Source organism: Diadema antillarum, unplaced genomic scaffold, assembly GCF_040938485.1.
Source record: "Diadema antillarum isolate AM-2024a unplaced genomic scaffold, OU_Dant_1.0 seq00001529_RagTag, whole genome shotgun sequence".
Lineage (NCBI taxonomy): Eukaryota > Metazoa > Echinodermata > Echinoidea > Diadematoida > Diadematidae > Diadema > Diadema antillarum.
The window spans coordinates 674,645-694,538 of record NW_027272261.1 but is presented as its reverse complement, the minus strand read 5'-3'; the positions used below and the strand labels follow the sequence as shown (position 1 = coordinate 694,538).

Here is a 19,894-nt window from a genome sequence, read left to right as displayed (position 1 = left end):
TTATTTTGTTCCTCTACTGTCTTATCTATTTGTGTTTAAAACAGGCATGATAAAGCCACATCCATCCTAATTGAATGGAGCGATCTACGGTAGATATAAACATAGTGTCATTTCTTATGTCTTACTAAGTTGCCTCATAACATAATATTTGTTATTTAATGAAAAGGGTCGTTCATTTAAAGGAAAGAAGAAACGAGAAAATCATTTTTTTCTTCTTTTTCCAAGAGGAAGCGTCATGGTCTACTGTATCGCACATTTTCGATTGAAAAAAATTAAATTAGAAATATTTGCTACATGCATTTCAGCAGTTCTAATTGCTCTAACCATCATCATCATCATCATCATCATCATAATCGTCTAACAGTCGCGTAGATATTATGAAAGATTCGTTTCTTGGTTAACACGTGTATATCACATCACTTTATGCCTGATAATGCTAATGATTATTCTTACAATGACGATATTTATGTCCATGAAATAATGATTAAAAAATGCCTTTTACTTCTCGACCAGCGGTAACCTGTTCATGGTGAGGGCTTTTTCTCCCAGGCGGTCCTGCTATTACCGTTGATAATTTATGATAAATTTTCAGGTGAAACTTGATTAGTATCTTAAACGGATTGCATAGGTTTGCTTGAGACCAAACTTTAGAAAGATAGACGGACTGACAGAACGAAACAATTCCACCTCGAAGGGCTTCAACGGACACGAAATTCAGCCGCAAGGTTTGTTTCCTGCGAAAGGAAATCTGAACACATAACTCCTATATTTGTGTATAGTCTTCATCGGTTGTCGATATGGGCTCGTATCAAGTTTAAGGTTCCGACACTTGTATTCAAAATCATGGATATGCCCCTGTCTGCCTCAGTGAACTCATCAAGCCATATCATCCCGATCGTAATCTTCGTCCAATGTCAAAGAATCTCCTCTCTGAAATAAGTGTGAAATACGAGACATTTGGTGAAAGGGCTTTTGGAAACATATCACCAGCATTATGGAACAATCTCCCAACATTCCCAATGAAAGTTAGATGTAGTGCAGATTTCAATAAATTCAATTTTCTGTTAAAACCTCATCTTTTTGATAACTGGTGATTTTTTTTTTGTGGGATATGAATATTGAAATTTTTATATGACTTGGTTTCATATATATCACGCATAGAGACTTAGGGTATTATGCGCTTCTAAGAACTGATTATTATTATTCTTATGATTATCATAGTTATCATTAAGAAAGAAGCACGGAGATTTGTGATTGCTCAATATACTATCTAATAACCCAGTGAGAAAGGTTTCAAAAATATGACCTTTTCGCCAATTACCTAGCAGTAACTGTAATAAATCATGTTCACTCGTGCAGGCTCTTCACTGTGTTTGCATTGCGATTTAAACTTCATTCGGATATCCTGACAACAGCCAAAGAGCTCCGTTGGTAAGCCTTGGAATGGAAGGATGTAAACGAGGAGAACGGTATTGGAAGCAGTCCCGGTAGGATGTAATATTAAATCCCGGGCTTGCTTGATATGATCATATGGCCAATGGCATAAATTTGTGAATCACTACGGCGCAGACATTCAATAATTAGGGCTATAAATCAAGATTGTGATCCAACAGGTAATAATGTCGAGTGGAATGGGTGCGTTGCTTTTATAGCTCTTTTGAAGATCCCGTTTCTATGTTGGCGATACTGCTACCTGAATAGCATCCACACATCACGAACATTTTGTATCAAGTTTGTACCCGAATTTCCCCTTTCAATTCTTGATTTTCTTTCGTTGGCTGGTGATTGATTTTCATCTTCCTCAAAGAAATCGTTATTGTATAGCAATATTGGCTATAGCAGTGTGTGTGTGTGTGTGTGTGTGTGTGTGTGTGTGTGTGTGTTTAAGCTTCAATTAGTGTGACGATTTTAATTTAAGGTTTTATATTCACTCTACACACTGTGTTCTAAGCAATGTTATAGACAAAACACATGCCTTTTGAAATGAAATTTTTGGTGGAACTATATGAACTAAAATCCAATGACCATACCTATCATAAGCAGTCTAGGTACTGTGTTCTAAGAACTGTCCTAGACAGACTGTGAATTTAGACTAAGTTTGTTTAATACCGTATGGTTAAATCTTTTGTTTTATGAAAAAGTAAATCTTTTACAGAGAGAATTTGAATTGATTCTAGATTTGCATGCATCCATATGGTTAATTGTGGTTGATAACAATAATGTACATGTTTACGAGTCGGAATTGATGAAATACTACACTTTACTTTTGGGTGTGCCACATCAAGTCAAAGTAACATACATAAAATCCAAAGTACACAAGGATGTACACACGGATATGTATAATGTATTCCATTAACTGTGTTAACACTAAAAGTTGAAACGTAAATTGATATTGACGAACATTAAATCATGACTCCTTCTAGTAGTATACCTTGTCATAACTCCTTGCCTTGTCAATTCAATCTTTTCAGCGGTAAGTCGAAATGTGGTTTCCACAAGATGCCAGACCTATTCACTTGGTATAAAGAAAATTGAAACTGTGACTCATAGAAAAGCTCGCTCATATTCAGAGCTTGGTAATAAATCATATTGTATGAATAGCGAAACTAATTTCAGAAGACTGGTCGGATAATAAGACTTTAGGATATTAATGTCAAGATGACGTTACAATTAATTTCCGCGAATCGAAGATTTTCACTAACTTATGGTACCATTTTTTGAGGGTTTTTTTTTTTTCATAAAACGTTACACGAAAGACAAAATTTATCTCGTGATCTAACAAATTCCAACGATACAGCTGAATTTCGGTATCTGACCGCTACCATGCACACTTCGGCAACGCCGCTTCTTGTGTTCCACCGTGTAGGCGGTCCTGCTGCACACCGCGCCAATTCGTGGTCGCTTCGCTAATGATGATCACGACTTTAGATTCCAATGATTGATACAATATTCTCCCTCGACTTTTTTGCCCATCGCCAATATTCGCCTTCGACAAAGAGCGAGAGATGTAGATGTAGATATATATAAAGAGAGAGACAGAGAGAGAGAGAAAGAGAGAGACAGACAGAGAGAGGGGGGCATGATGCAAGAAAAGTGGACGCGGAAATGGAGTGGGCACGTATACTTGTCTTTCATCAGTTATCATCGGTCAGTTCATTTGGCAGCGACCCATGGCCCTCACGAATTCGTCCTTTGGCTCATTGCCGACCGGATCCTGCCGCAAGCGTTATCCAAAACCGTCCACGTGCACCGTCCTTTTGGGGGAAAGTTTTTTGGACAATCATCTGATTTGCTCGACGTCAGACGCAACAAAAATACTGAATACGGAAAGATTAATTTGATTTGGGATTCATAATACGATGTAAATTGCATACCCTAATTCAAACTTCTGTGAAGATTAAAACTCTATAGGAGATTACGAGCAAGCCGAAATTGTGCTACCCTTGCAGCTGTTGCATGAAAGGGCAGTGAAGGTTTTCAACTACTAGTTTGCTTTTTATCGATGAGCCTGACTTTAATGTGATGATTATGACAGTGAGTTTGTACCGCCTTTTTTGTCTCTTCTTTTATAAGTCATTGGCGCCACAGATTCATCGACAAGCATTTATGAGTCTCCATGCATAGACTGTTATTATCATCTATCAATAACTATTCAAATGTACAGAGATCAGACTCTGTAAATATTGAGCCATAAAAACTATATGAACATCATTTATTGTTTCCAAAGCCCATGGCGGGAAACCGGAGAGGGCTTACCAAACTTCATAAGGACCTAGCTTTGTTATTCCAGCTCACGACCTTATCCAGAACGGTTGCTACGGATCTCCTTCTCACCGACAACCGATCAATTATTGTTGCAAATATCTATCACTCGGTATCGCAAACATCTTCCAGGTTTCCACTGATATCGCTGGTGGGTCTCGAGTGTGTTTGTTCCGGGTAGATAACGGAGATGTCCCCCGAGATAAATGGAACAAAAGTTGTCTGACTGCTCTTTGCTTGTGAAAACGAAAAGTGCATATCAACCGAGGAATTTGGTTCCTTTTTGTTCCTTTTTTTTTATCAGAGTCGTTTATCTTCGACAATGAGAAGACAGTGTCGTTAGAAAACAAACAAGAATAATTCCTCTGTCTTGATATGTATTATGTGTGTGCGCGTGTATGTGTGTGTGTGTGGGGGGGGGGGGCCAAGAACGTGCAACGAAATACTCGACGGTGAGAATGATCCTTTTGGTGTCCTCACATAAGCAAGGCACACAGGGGACGAAATACAATAAGACAATCTTAATTCACATACAATCCATGCAGGGGGATATAAAACACAGGATGTATCTTGCCGTTGGTGTTGCCTGCTTGTTGTTGCTACAACAAGCAGGCAACAGGTTTAAGGTTAAGGGGACGGATACCGAAAAAAAGATGAAATTGAACTAACAGCATGTAACCAGTAAAAGCCAAAGATCAATGATGATATGATGATAAATGTTGGCTTAGAGCACTTCTGGCATCACTTGAAATTACTTCTACAGCTCTACAGTATCTTTTTTCTTTTTCGAAATGATACCTGAAGAGCAGTTTGGTTTTGAAGTGCTAAGAACTCAATACATTTTCAAACTCATGACCATTTAGATATCATTACTCATCAGACAGTGCACTGGGAGAAACACAATAGATAGTGGATCATGATATTAAATATATACATATATATATATATATATATATATATATATATATATATATATATATATAAGACGATGAAGACAAACATGATATAATACCATAATACCATTATATATATATATATATATATATATATATATATATATATATATATATATATATATATATATATATACATGTGTGTTTGTGTGTGTGTTTATTGTGTGTGTGTTAGTCTCTATTGTAGACCCCTGGTGTTATGTGATGAAGACGAGATGGGTTAGTCTGTCCGGGTCTGTGAAGAAGTATGCCACCCCTGTCATGTGACCAAGATGTGAGATATGTCAGTTATACAAGTGAGAGGAAGGGAGAAAACTACAGACTCGGAGGGGGGGGGGGGAGGGATCTAGAAGAAAAAGAAAAAGAAGCCACAGAAAAGGAAGAAAGCAAGAAGAAAGTATTTGAAAAAAAAAACGCTTACTCTTTATTCTCGATTGACAATTATGTCTTTGTTTGACACCGTAGGGGCGGATCCAGGAATTACTAGTACGTAAAGAGGGGGCGCCTTTACAATATTAAAGGGGGGCGCACGCACCCCACCCCATTTTTTCTTTAAATTTCTTTTATTTTAACAAAAATAAAGGGGGGCGCCCGGTGCACCCCTGCCTGGATCCGCCACTGCACCGTATATTGGACTTCTATGGTCAAACAAAAGAACTATAGTAGTGGTGAGGAATGGAAAGTAAATGATGCTAATAACTGGACGTTTAGATAACGTAAGTCTTATATCAATATCTGTTATAAGTACGCATTATAAAAGCCGGGTAGCACTGAGAAAAAAAAAACCGCATTGGTTGACCTGATCTTAGATACATAACGTGTAAGTGAATATCCAGTACAAAGAGTACGATAATTTTCCCATTTAGGACCAGCAGGCATGCATGAATCACAAACAAAAAGGAACTTTGTGATGTTTATAGATGGACCACTCTTTTTTTTTTCTTTTTTCTTTTTTGAGGGGGGGGGGGTTAAATTTCTCGTCATCACTTACAAGCAACCCACGCAATACTAAAAGAGAGTATTTGAGTTTGTTTGAGTGCAAAAGATACGTGTATTACCGGACAAGGTCCGTCGATGCATCACTGTGTCAATTATCGTTATCTGGATGTATCGTGCTATCGATGTGATCGACAGGACCTGATTGACTACCTGCATGGGCCTGAACGCGCGCATCGCGAGTTACATGATGAATTATAAAAAGGATCGTGCCTGAAGTCGATTTCCACCTCACCATCGTGTAAAGTCAGAAACTATCACGTCCCAAGCTCTCCGATTGTCTCATCTGTAACTCCCTCTCTCTCCCTCTCTCTCCCTCTTTCTCTCCCTCTCCCTCTCTGTCTCTCTGCCTCTCTCTTTCTCTTACTATCTACTTTCATTACCCCCCTCCCCTTGTTGGTCTGTCTGTCTGTTTTCTTTGCCTCATCTATCTTTCTCGCTCCCCTCTATTTCTCCCCGGTCCATCTCCATCCACTTACGTGAAAGCATTGCTTCGCACGCCACACACGCCTTACGTTTATCTGATGAATTTAGGAACACCCTTGTGAATTCATTTAATCAATCCTTTTGCTGCGAAGTCGGGATAGGAAAGACTGAGTGTGGTGTGTGTGAGAGAGGGAGAGATAAAAAAAGAGCTTAACTAAAAGACAAGACACATTATATCATGAGGTGTCAGATGATGCGAATCAGAGCGAGAATGAAATAATAAACGAAGGAGCCAAAATCCTCCAATACAGCTCCGGATATACTGACATTAAAAAAAAAAAAAAAAAACACGAGCACGATAAACGCAATTTTTCATTAACCAATGCATCAGTGCTCGGCAAATCAATTTCGCAAATTGGCAGCACATACGCCAAGGCACTGTTTTCTCTTCTAGGGGAAAGTGAAGATCAGAGCAAAATAGAGAAAATGATAGTTGCTCCGCGAGCGAAATACACTCAGTCTTTCACAGCTACTAGATAAGGAAGTTTTTACATGTTCACGTACAACGATCTCAAGAATAATCATGATAACGTATCATCTGTAAGATTAGAAATGGCTAATCTTTATTCAGGCTGTTTTGCACTGGTAACCAATTAGAAGGGACTTAAAGGGAAAAACAAATATCTATGCGAATACCGTGCACGTTTTTTTTCTGTTCATTCTCGTCTCTCAAAGGTGATATCTTTTTAAAAAATGTAAACTTCCATCCGTAAGCAAGACAGAAACGGTAAAAATGTGCCGATTTATTTCTAAAACGGCAGCAGTGACATGTACAGTGTTATACACATAAAGACTAACATGACTTAAGAAAAAGCATGCTTTCTCCATGACTACGATCAGAAACGAAGGCTCCGCCCCTTTTATAACACGCTCCATCTCCTCTGCAGTAATTAACTATATTACGTAAGGCTTAGTCATGGAAAGCAAATTTTGATAACACGCCTGATGTCATTTCTAAAATAACACTTTCTTCTTTCTCTTCCTCGTATTCTTTAGTCCAAAACTTTCAAATGAAGTTAAGTCGACGAGTGCAATAAACTATTTGAGTGTGTTTTATTAATTCCTTTCAATTTGGTATTTCTAGTAAACATTAGACCCTAAAAATTTTGCCAGGTAGTAGATCGATAAATGGACTTTCAGAAAATACCTAAAACAAAAAATTGACTTTTCCACCCCAACCCGGCTAATTCAGCTGTTTACGTGAAAAGTCCCATTGCGACTTATAGGTCGTTTTGTTGTATGTGGTGGTTACGTTTTGTTATATAACAAATAGTGTCTCCTATGTCACATCTGATTTAAATGAAACTTCTACGGTAATGTTTACTTTGATTTGACTCTTCATGTTATAAGAAAAGTCAATTTAAGGATAGAGTGGCTTTTTACTTTAAGTGATTCTATGAAGCACCGGGCGAAGTATCCGATGATAGAATGGATTACCTGAATGGTGACATTTCCGAGCGAGTGTCCGGATGTTAAACTGTAGATCTAATCTTGTCAGGTTATCTGAGCTAAGCTAATATACTCGACCATGTAGAGACCAGTAGAGGGCATCGATTTATGTCTAATTAGAACAAACACGGTGAGATGGGTGCATGAATGATATCGCACCTGTGTAGGACAGGTATCGCAGTCATCATACACCTCTGTTTAGCGGCGGCGTAGGTCACTGGACTGCTACAACAATCAATGCCGCAAACTCGAAGTAGTTTGTTTCTTTGTGATGCTTTCTTTAAAAAGTTGTAGGTGAAGAACACGCATATAGATAGTCTGTTCAATAGAGAAATATATAACGCAGAAACAAAGCGCTGGTGACGAAATATGTCAATGGGAATGTAAAATGCTGGATTCGGTTATTGAATTCAATATGAGCATAAAAAAACTAAAAGAATACCAAAATGTTCCAATCAAGCAGGAATATCTGAAATAGATCTGAAATAAATCTGAAATTGATATTAGAAACCCTTCACAAATTTTTCACTTTCAACTCTAATAACTTTGGAAAGGATGATGCTATTGCGTTGGACGTTAGTATCGGTCATGAATATAATGTACTTGATGATATGCAAACTTTCAGTTTGATTTAATAATCCCGTAATAATGGTTGCCATGGTGTTTTACATCTTATTTTTTGTTCTATTCATTGCAAAGAGCACAACTGGGTGGAATTGTGAACTTGACTAGAACCTAAACTTCAAAACCTCTTTTATCAGTACACATTTTTCCTGCGGAGTGTGTACTTTCTTTTCATTGTTTAGCTGGGTTTGAAAGTCCATTTGTATCGAAATATATGTCAATTTAAATCTTAGATTCAGCTCTTTAAGAATCCTGGGGGGGGGGTTGTGATGCAGAAGGTCATACACTCATATAGACCATTTACAGATTTTGAGCACGTATTTTGAGCAAATATTCATGCTTGTGGCCAATACGATTCATACAAAACTTTTTTCGGTTAAGGTATGTCTACAGAATCTAAGCCGGGAAACACTCAGACTAAGATGTTTTACGTTAAGAAAATGTTATGTACGCTTATGATTCAAATATCACTATCATTTAAACATACAGAGCACATCTTATTTAATGTGTCCTGTAAAGGAGACACCATACGAGTAAATGATTTTGACAATTTTCTTGTACACTCTACTGATGTATAGCATTTTTAACTAGCCATCAAACTTGGTACAGTCGTATCCGCAACATGTGTGTGGATTGCCCCTGAACGTATTCGTACCCGTAAGGGCGAATCATTCGAAAAATATCAACTACGGCAACAAAGTGCGTGGATGCGCATAAGGCTTTTGCCTTCTCGAGCGAAGGCCACGTAATGTAATTAAGCTGTATAGGATGCACAAAGAGCGTTTTAGCATATCGTTATTCAGCCCCTTGACAATGTGTTGCCATCCGTGAATTGATGTGTGTGTGAGTAGAATGGAGATTTTAGGGCCTCTGCATTATGTTCTGCTCGTCCTTGTCCATCACCTTTAACATAAAGAGAATGGAGGAAGGACTGGTCATCTCTCCTGCTTACATCAGCGTCATTGACCTCCATTGGCAGTTTACAGCGTTAATATCGTCACTGCAATCATATATAACGCCACTGTTCCTTACGTCTTTTTCTCCTTTGCTATATATACATACCACAATGTTCTGTGTGTTGATTCAACTTTTCTGTACTGTATCAATGCGCTTAGATATGCCAATCTTAAGCCCTGTATAAATGTTATTCGTTATCATTCCAATTATTTTCAGCACAATCATAGTCATTATTTCATCATCGTCATCATTAACAATATAATAATGTGTCACCATTCTCTTGTTATATACCATATAACACACACACACACACACACACACACACACACACGATATGTTTCATGTTATGCATAGATCTTCTTCAGGTTATCTCTACCATAATTTGTCTGAAAATGGCAGTAGGCATCATGACAGCAAATGCCATCTTTAATTCTAAGGTATCAATACTTTAGGCAAAGGCTAAGGGAAGTATTCCTTGACCTTTTCTGGGTTCCTGGAATTCTTAGGGCGCTTTTCAGTTACCCTGATGAAATGAATTTAATGCATTAGTTCATCACTGACGCCACAGTAAATTGAATGAAACGATACGTTTACCACATAAATTGACATTTCACACATCAGCAAACTGATTTCACCGCAGGATCCCTATGTTGAAGGCCCTCATGTTTAAAGGACAATACTTGCCCACGCCAAAGCTTGACGAACATTGATAATATCGTCACACAATTTCTCACCATCAAACATTTAACTAGTTCCGCTCTTGAACAACACTTTAATCTCACTCTTTATATCGTGTCAATGTTTGCATAATAGCCCTGGCGGCTTCCATGCAAAATAGATGATTATGAATCTAAGTGATGGGATGCTGATATTACAAATATTGACTGGGTATGGTCTATATAGGGTTATCAGCAGAAGTCAAATGAAAGATGACAGTCTGAGAGTGAAATTATATGCTCAGGAAAAATGCCCCCCCCCCCAACACACACACACTTCCCCACCACCTTCTTCCTTCCTGTATGTCATTTGTACTTGCCACCCTACAATGAATGGTCGTCAAGTCAAACGTCTCATAATTGCCATTGCTAATAAGTAGTGGTCTTCGGGCGTCACGACTTGCTCGTTTGCTGTCCGGGGAAGATGCGAGGTCATCATCCGTGCGTCATTGTTTGTTTTTCATCCAGGCATAGAGCCGTTGTTTCCCTCGCGAGTATGAAATGCGCGCGATGAAAAATGCGCTGCAGACACAGAGTGAAGTATATATCGGAGATAATCGAGGAAAGGTGTTCAGCCAACCAGAAACTCTGAAGTGGGATTGGGCGGCAAATTCGGTCGATTTTTATCCCGCTCATAGGCGGCGTGCGATCGTTCAATTTGTTACGGGGTCCCTGCGGACTGCAGACGATGGGTGAGGAGGAGCGTTGTGATTTTGGCGGCGAATTTCCCGCTCTCTTCTCGCTTACCCCATTCGTTTTCGTCTCCGACGAAGCGTCGGCCTTTCTGAACTGAGATTTTTTCGGGGTGAATATTTTCGCCACTTACTAGTCTCCTCATATTCCTTCTCCTTCTGCTTCCTCTTCTATATCTCTCACTTTATCTATCTATATATTTCTCTTCTCTGACATTTTTTTTTAAATCATGTTTTCTTCGGCTCATTCCATGTTACCCTTGTTTGTTGTCTGTATGCCAAGTGCCCTTCACTTTTTTCTCCTCTATGAGTGTAGACTCTTCATCCAAGCGTGACAACATACATCTCAATGTACACGCTTGTGAAGGAGGAGGTGTCAGACAGAGCATCTGAACTTAGTACTCAGTTTCCGATGTGCTGTGCAAATTTTTCAGTCCAGTGCAACCTAGCAGAAAGATGGTCGGTAGAACATTAAGAGCAAATTTAGCAATTACCGCGATAAACTTCGTTGACTCAACTTTTACGCCCGAATAATGTGTGGGGGTCTGCCCGGGGTACGTATACAGTCCGTTGTCTCAAGAGAGTGTGAAGCCCTAAATGGGTACTTTCCCATTATTCTATGTAAGGTTATTATGTTCTTATTATAGCCAAAGGGTCACACCCGGTTGTGACTTCGACATCCATTCCCGTCAGTGCGCAATGCTCGAATTAACAAGACTCCTCCGTTAACACCTTCACGCAGTGTTCCTACGCGAATAAACAAGACGAGCGTTGATCCATACATTATGACACGTCGTCATAACACTGCTGTCCAATCTACTATGGTCTGCCGTATGCTCACACGATGTATAATTCGCTACCAATTAGCAACAGGCGTTCGTTTGATGGAATAAGAGCACAACTTGGCCTTTGAAGTGAACAAATGTATAGTATCACCTGTTGGGACATAGCTCCTTTGACGCTTAAGAATGATGAGTGCAATGTGCGGATCACACTGACCGCTGTATTTCAAAACTCTTTTGGTGACGTAATATTAAATCTCATTTTTGAGCTTGTGATCTTGTTTTGCTGATTAATGTGAAGCCTATACGACATTATGTGTGCACACTACGCCTTTAAACCTATCACCCTTTGGGCACCAGCAATCACAAAGTCACAAAATCACAAAATGAAATTGCTCAGTTGCATCATCTAGCACATTTAGGTTGGATGATACAGGTTGACGCTCGCTGTTATATTCTTCACTCATATACTGGTCTGGTTGCATGTTTGCAAGTGAAATGCAGTGCTGATTTTTGTATTTACCTGCCAGAAATTGCCAGAAACCTCACGATGTCAGGGATTCTGTTATTTGGTGCCTTGAGCTATTTTAAAACTGTACAGATAGTATACGTATATCCTATGCAGTGGTCTTTGTCAACTGCTTCGTGAGTACGTTCTTTAAAATTTGTAATAGAAGAGTATGATACATGAAGCACAAGCGACTAGGTAAAGTTAGATTTCCTTTTTTCTCTCTTCTCTTTTTAGCGAGAGACAGGTCGATTTTTAAATTCACTGAGATAAGCAGCTGTGATGTTATGATTATTCATGTAATCATTATAAATGGTGCCTGCCAGTACATCCACTTGACAGCAAGCCTGGTGTTTGGCAATGTTAACAGAAAAAAGTGCATTCAATACAGCACGATGAAATGGATGCTTCCCAAAGTGTTGATCGAGGAACCATTCTGGTCACTTGATCTTCGCAGGTTCATTCTTTGTTTGAATACGAGTTCCATAAAATGCTATGTTGGGCAAGCTGATGCATTATGTCGTTTGACCGAATCGAGAGAAGTGCCTAACCAACTGAGAAAAAAGGGTTCGGTGTAATAATGTCAGAGGTAAAAATGTCAGAGGTGGACATTTTTACCTCTGACATTTTTACCTCTGACATTTTTACTTCTTACATTTTTACCTCTGACATTTTTACCTCTGACATTTTTACCTCTGACATTTTTACCTCTGACATTTTTACCTCTGACATTTTTACTTCTGACATTTTTACCTCTGACATATTTACCTCTGAAATTTTTGCTTTTGACATTTTTACTTCTGACATTTTTACTTCTGACATTTTTACTTTTGACATTTTTACCTCTGATATTTTTACTTCAGACATATTTACTTCTGACATTTTTACCTCTGACATTTTTACCTGGCACCGAAAAGGGAGAGGCTATTTGTGCCCATGTGCACATAAGCTATCTCCGAACTGGCTCATTGTGCAACCAAGATCCATAGTGCGGACGCGTCTACATTAACTCTGGATGCGGACAAGCGATGTGAACATTGACAATGACATGACTGTGTATGGGAGCAGAATCCGTCGCTTTCTGACGGGTATAGAAGAAACACCTATACGTAATGACCTCTGGCGCTCTTGTAGTGTGTGTGTAGCGGCAAAGATCCGAAGGACACATTGATGTGTAGCCACCACAAACACCATGAGAAAACATGTGACTCCGATGTGGTGTGCATGTAATGGACTTCTCACTTCTATCAGATTCGTTGAGACCATTTGAGGGTAACAGTTCTGTACTTGAATCCCCTGCCTTCAATTGCACAGCAGCATGAACTTTGTTTTTTCATCGCAGCTTAAGTGCTGATCAAATGAATTAACATATATCCACGCTGAATTCATTGTCATAATACATCATTACTTTGATATATTTGTAGGCATTTTATTGTGTGACTTTTGACAGTCGATTTACAAAGTGAAATGAAAAAAAGAAAGCCATAATAGTACAAATTCAAATTTTCTCTCTCTCTCCTATCTGTATCTATCTCTTTATCAATATATCTACGCATATGATTATGTAACTATTGATATTGTATCAGCAATTATCACGTTCTCCATGAATAATTCATCTAAGAGTATTTTTCGCTCTTCCATGAAACAAGGATCGCTACCATATTTGTCCTGTCCCTCGGATTTGACAACCTCCTTGGACATACTAATGGAGGTCCCGTACGGGTGTGTGAGAGATTTACAACCCACTAACATAAAAGATCCCGCTTCACTCATTCATCGCAAAGAGCAGGGTGTATAGCCCGGTGAAGTGCACGGTCCGTCCCAAATATATACAACTGGACTACACGGAAGACCAGATAGTGCAGCTGAATATGGGCAATATCCAGCCATCTTGTCAGATGGAAATGAAAACAAACAAACAAACAAACAAGGCTGAAATCAGTCTTTTTGATGTCTTAGGAATGTCGCCATTATTAGAAGAGGCCTGACGACCTAGATCTGCTTTTTGTTATGCTTGTTTTTCGATTTTGTGCTGCTCGAAGCGAGGCAAGACGGACGGTTAATTGTCTGTGGATGTGTGAACCGTAAATTTTCTCTATTTTAGGAAACATAACTCATGTTGTGTGTGTCAGGGTATGTGTGTGTGTGTGTGTGTGTGTGTGTGTGTGTGTGTGTGTAAAAGGGTGCAGTAATTGCACGACACATGGATGCTACTTTTGTTTTTGATGATTTGCCCTACTTGTCTTAAGAGCTACGTTTATCCGGCAACGAGCGATGGAAATTCTTGCTCATTCACGGCCAGAGACGTGATTTTGCTTACGTACGTCACCAACGGCGGTAAGAAAGAGGCTATAAAACTAACATGGACAACACTAGTTTTCATGACAGGAATGCCATGGCCAGAGTGGCTACAAAGCTGTTCGATTTACGCTGGATGCCATGTCACTCTGTGATTTGCAAAGACTTGTTGTTTCAGAGCTCTTCGACGCATTTTCTTTTGTATTTTGTCATTGTCAAGGTTTAGCAAATAAAATCCATCTTTTTTACAGACAATTTCCCGAATGCAACACTACTCTCACTCAATCATTGAATTTGAAAATGAAAAACAAAAACAGAACCACAAAATCTGAAAAGAAATCAATCAACAAATGAATAAAAGTTCACATGACAGATAGTGAACATAGAGTGAAAGTTACACGATACGTGGTAATCCTGAATTATGGTTATCTAGATCTCCTAATAATGTACGATGGAATGATTTGTCATCTCATTATGCAGATCGATTATCCTGTCACAAAATAAAACCAGAATAAAAAAAAGACGTAATTACACCTCTTGAGGGAAAGCAAGGATCGGAATTTAACAGATAATCACACATGATAAAAACTGTCGAAAATGACTTCCACAAAATGGATACCGCCAGGACTTGTTCCTCGTACCGTCAAACGTTATACAGCCCATTTGCCGATCAACTATATCAATAATCTCTGAACTTCTACAAAACCAATTCTGTGCCCTTTTGAAAATATTGTCGCAGACATCAAAGATGCAACAAACAAAAAAACACCTTTCAAATTATCAGATTGTCCTCTTGAAACCCACGCAGTCGTTAAACACGACACATTGTTATAATACTCCCACTCTGAGTACAAGTGACAACGATGTGAGCAAATATCATGTTTTATTTGCTATACGCTCCATAGTTGGTCTATTCTTGCTGGTCTCCGACATAACACTGTGACTGTTATACAAGCACAAAGTTCAACGACTACTTTCAACCACTCCAGCATGTTTATCGGCCCATCGACATTACAAAAAGCTGACAGTGGGTGGTAGTGTATATCTCTCTCGTGAAGTGCTTCTCTTTCTCTCACTGAAGAGTCTGGCAGTGTATATTTTTGCGTGAAAGGTTAGCGACCTGTGCGAGATGCATGTTATAAAAATACGTTTATTAGTTAAATGCAGGGGCTTTCATTCATAGTTTAAACCAAATGATGAAATTATAAGCCTCTTATAGATTCTATCACTTTTGTGTGTACACACACAATAGAAGTTTAATACAGGTTTTCCTGCTTGTTCTCCGTACTTGGAACATTTTAAGTTATGGTGGGGGTTTATATAGGGAAAACCTCAGACGTGATAGGGGTTTTATTGTGACGTAATGTCACACCAGAAAGGGCATGGAATGTCCCAAGTGATAGGAGTGTCTGACAAAGTCACAAACTTTGCCCATTTTGAAGCCATTGATCATGACTGTAAGTTGTAAGAGCCTTTTTCCCCCTTTCCTTTTCTCTTCGGTAATTCCTCAATTAATGCAAATGCCGTGTTTAACACATCAGACAAAAGCAATACACTCAGAAACACTAAACGCGTACTCACACGCGCACAAACAGAAGTTGAGAATCGCAGTCTTGCGAAGGCAATTGATGCTCTTTTCTCATCCGAAAGAACGCACAGAAATCTGCTCATCGAGTGGTGACATTAGGCTGCGTTCACATAGAAGTATTCGCTATTCGCTATTCGCTATTCGGGCACCGAGTACACCATCACCCGCACCTTCAACTCACCATCCCATGCAGTGAGGATTTCTTCCTCCTACATCCCAGCAAATCTTATTAACAATTTCTAAACTGCATCAGAATGTCAGTCTACATGCTTATTTTTGCTAAAGGGCAAATCCAGACCAAAGGTGTCATTATTTCATAAACGAGAGACGGTATGCGCTGCAAGAAAATCGAACAAGCTCGATTCCCACTTTGCTATACTTTTCGCAGGTATTCGGTACTTTCGAATAGTGCCCTCTTATGTGAACCGGTGTGAGGAAATCCTATCGTTCGATTCAAGCTATTCGCGTGCCCTCGAAAACGAGCCCGAATACCCGAATAGTATACTTCTATGTGAACGCAGCCTTAGAGAGCGAGCTAGGAGAGGCATCTGCAAATCACGAATCGCAAGCCGGAAAACTATCCATAATAACTATAGTATTGACTGAGGAACGCAAGCAAGGTGGAGAAGACGACAATTAATGATCAATAGTCTGAACAATGCTGAAAGGAAAATGTGATCTGATAGGCAAGGTATGCAATTTTTGGTATGACATGTCATTCTTTCGCCCTACTTCCGTGCCTGAAAACGATGTATTCAATTTGGGGCGCGCCTGAGGCGTTTAGACTCCAAGCAAAGTTTGTATTACAATTTGGGGAATTTAAAGTAAAGGAGACGAAATCAATTAGTGCTTTTATCATTTGAACAGCTGACTTTTAAAGGCATTTTCTTCAGCATCAATTTGTTTTTAACTACTTGACACAGTCTAAATCTCAAATTCACGTTGAATTCTGAGACTGATAACTTTTATCATTATTGTGAGTACTAAGTATGAAAATACTTGTGTTGTTTTTGTTATTGTTATCAAATTTTATTTTCATCGGTGCCAATACTAATATCCTTAGTTTACAAGCTGTGTTCATGCCGAGGAAAACGCAAAACAAGCACATTTTGGGTTTCTTTGAAAGGAAACATTTCGTTGATGAATCACTAATATTTGTTTAACTCTTTACGCGATATAATTTCATGTTGTCATTGAATCTCAACGAACATGACATAATACTTGACTTATTGACCACACACACTGCGATAAATTAGTGTAATATAGACAGGGGAAGAAAGGCGACTGACCAAACAGCATAGATAGGCCTATTTGTTAATTTTAAACATGAAATTGGTTTAAGAAGACAATTAGCGCACTTCTTCTTTACTCACCATTTCCACTCCCCAGTCTTTGTTCGTGTGAAAGTTATGGCTGCCTCGAGGAATAGCAAAAAAGACAAGTTTAGTAGCAGCCAGTAGGCCTGCTGGTGTTTGACCGTGACCACTCCAAACACGCTTATCATGGCAGCGATGCAAAACAGACAGCGCACCGTTAACCCTTGTATGATCATGAAAAATCGGGAAATCGCCATGATGGATTTTTTATCAACCGTCCACCTTCGAAGGAAGCTCGGTCGAAAAGAATTAGAGGGGAAAGGTGGGGAGCTACCACGAGATGGTAGGCTATACTCAAAGTCAGCCCCTTCACTTTTATTCAGTCCTGTTTGATAATGTTCCTGCCTCGGTTCACGATATCACGGGTGAAAACAAAAGTGACATGACAAAATGTCACAACCGATTACTGGTCTGATCCAATTTGTTTTCCAAATGAGTTCTGGCGCGATGAAGAGCCTTAGCCGTCCATACCAAGCGAGATTACCTTTACCCGATCACGACAGGCAGGTAAGCAAATTTGTTGGTCCAGACTTTACGGCCGAAAGAACGTGGATCCACATACATTCCCCGGATCAACATCAGCTATCGCCGGGGCCTTGCGTAATAAGAACCCTCTCCCACCAACCGTCCTTGTCAATGAGCAAATTCAGCTGATCGACGATGTGCATTCACTGAAGATCATTGAATGTCAACATCTCGAACAAAGAAAGCGGTCAGTGAAATACTCAGTACCTTTGCACCAGGTGGGTATGTTCACACACTAACACTTGAAAACCCGGGGTTGAAACTTTACGTCAAATGCCCACGAATGTTTCCGCAAGAGACTCTTCAAAAGAGAAGGAACAGTGAAGAGGCAAGAGTGTTTCACCGCCCCAGAGAACCTACCTTCCGTAGATATGAACAAATTGGATGGTGTCGTCTGCCGGTGTTGAGTAAATAACCCGCTCTCAAAAAGCGATTTCGCAAACACTCACGTGCTAAGATTTTGCGCGGTTTTCCGCTGGGCAGGGAAATGTCAGTGAGTTGCTTCCGTGGTCGTTATCTACGGTGCAATGGAGAAACCGTCCATTGTTTACTTCTTACCCTCGCAACGAGAAATCAAAATTTACAGTCCAATATACTGTCGAACATCTGTGCGAGTCTCGCAAATAACTCGTTCCGCTCTTTCTCCCCCTACGTGACGTAGACAATATAACTTCACATTCCAGACGAGAGGTAAAAAAAAAATAAGGATTCACAGGTGATATTTTCCAGCTAACTGCAGTCGTCTGAAGCAGTACGACATCCAGCCCGTACTGAGTGAGGGGAAAGTAATAACTCAGCGCAGAACGACCGATAACTACGAGTGAGTGTCTACTGAGTGAGTGAGGGGGCTGGACTTCGCGTCGTGGCTGACTGTGGTTGACGAGCGCATCGATGACGATATAGGGGAATGACCGAAAAGCCCCTCCAAATTCACTCAGGGTCATTAATTTTTAAAAGGCAAAAAAGGGGAGGGGGGTTGTTGAAGAGCTGGCGAGCACAAAGTCAAAACAAAAAAGGGAGCAATCATGGTTGCGAATCGAAATGGCGGAAAACGAAATATGTCCGAGAATATCAAATCACGATCGATCGCCTACCAGCAGACTCCTCGACCATGAAATTGTATATCGTTTACTTTATCCAGAATTTGATTGATGGATGTGTTGCAATCGGTAATCTAACCGGTCATGGCCTCTGCGAAGATTTGGCAAACAGGATAAATCGTATGATAAAGAAATGGGTAAATGTTTTAGGTGATTTTACAGAACAAAATGCAGGTATACAATTTTGCAGTACATGTCGTTGCGTAAATCGCAGTACCATCCACCATTTACAGAGATGTGGGTGTGCGTGTGGGGGGGGGGGGGTAAGTGTGACACTAAGTATGAGCGCGGGAGCTCAGCTCGACAGGGCATGCGTGGTCGACGTGCAAAACGATTCGATGGACACCACGAGTAAGAGAACGTAACTCTTTCGCCAATCTCTCAGCCGCAGTCGAGTCGATAGTTTCCTCACACCATCAAACCTTCTTCACCCCCTTTTGGTAGGCGCTCACATCGGATATCACGTGACTCTCACATTGTCACGTGGATGATTCCAGCTCGGAAAGTTAAAGCGGAAATCTAGCCTTACGGGCAACAAGGGGAGAGGCTCTTAGACTCAACATACGAGATTCGATTACGTTGATTACTGGAGAAACTGAATCTTGTCTTCGTGATTCGCTGGTTTGCTCTTCCACGCTTGCGTGTGCGCGTGCGCGAGTAACGAAATATAACTGTCTTTCTGTAAAGTGTCGGACGGGAACATTATTGGTCCGCGTATCGTGAGAACGCATAAACATTGGTAGCCTAGAATAATGCCATATAGTCGAATGGAAACAAAAAGACAAGCTATACACATAGCATACAGGGTATAATGTTCTTGAGTTAAAAGATACAGCTATTTAAACTCTCTGATGGCTAGAAATCATTGATAAGTGGATCGTGACAAATTTGAGGTTAAGATATTTAAAGCATGTTTTCTCTAAAAGACACTTCTCTTCTCTCTTTCCCTGCATTGTTTCTTTTTTCCTCCTCTATCTTCCTAAGTTGTTTATCTCCTTTTTTTATTTCATTCTTTCCTTCGTCTTTTCGTTGTCAACCATCACCCTCTCGAGCGGTTTGTATAAACCGACAATTGACCCGGC

General features: G+C 39.8%; 1 protein-coding gene across 1 annotated transcript in view; it reads right to left on the bottom strand.

Moving 5' to 3' along the window:
* LOC139710405 (transmembrane protein 26-like) overlaps positions 1-18,335 on the bottom strand; it is a 41,152-nt gene extending 22,817 nt beyond the window's left edge. The window contains exon 1 of the mRNA XM_071622321.1: positions 17,185-18,335. Within this exon, the coding sequence (XP_071478422.1) occupies positions 17,185-17,384 (200 nt within the window). The 5' untranslated portion in view covers positions 17,385-18,335. The remainder of the gene's footprint in view (positions 1-17,184) is intronic.
* Between the last annotated feature and the right edge of the window lie 1,559 nt (positions 18,336-19,894).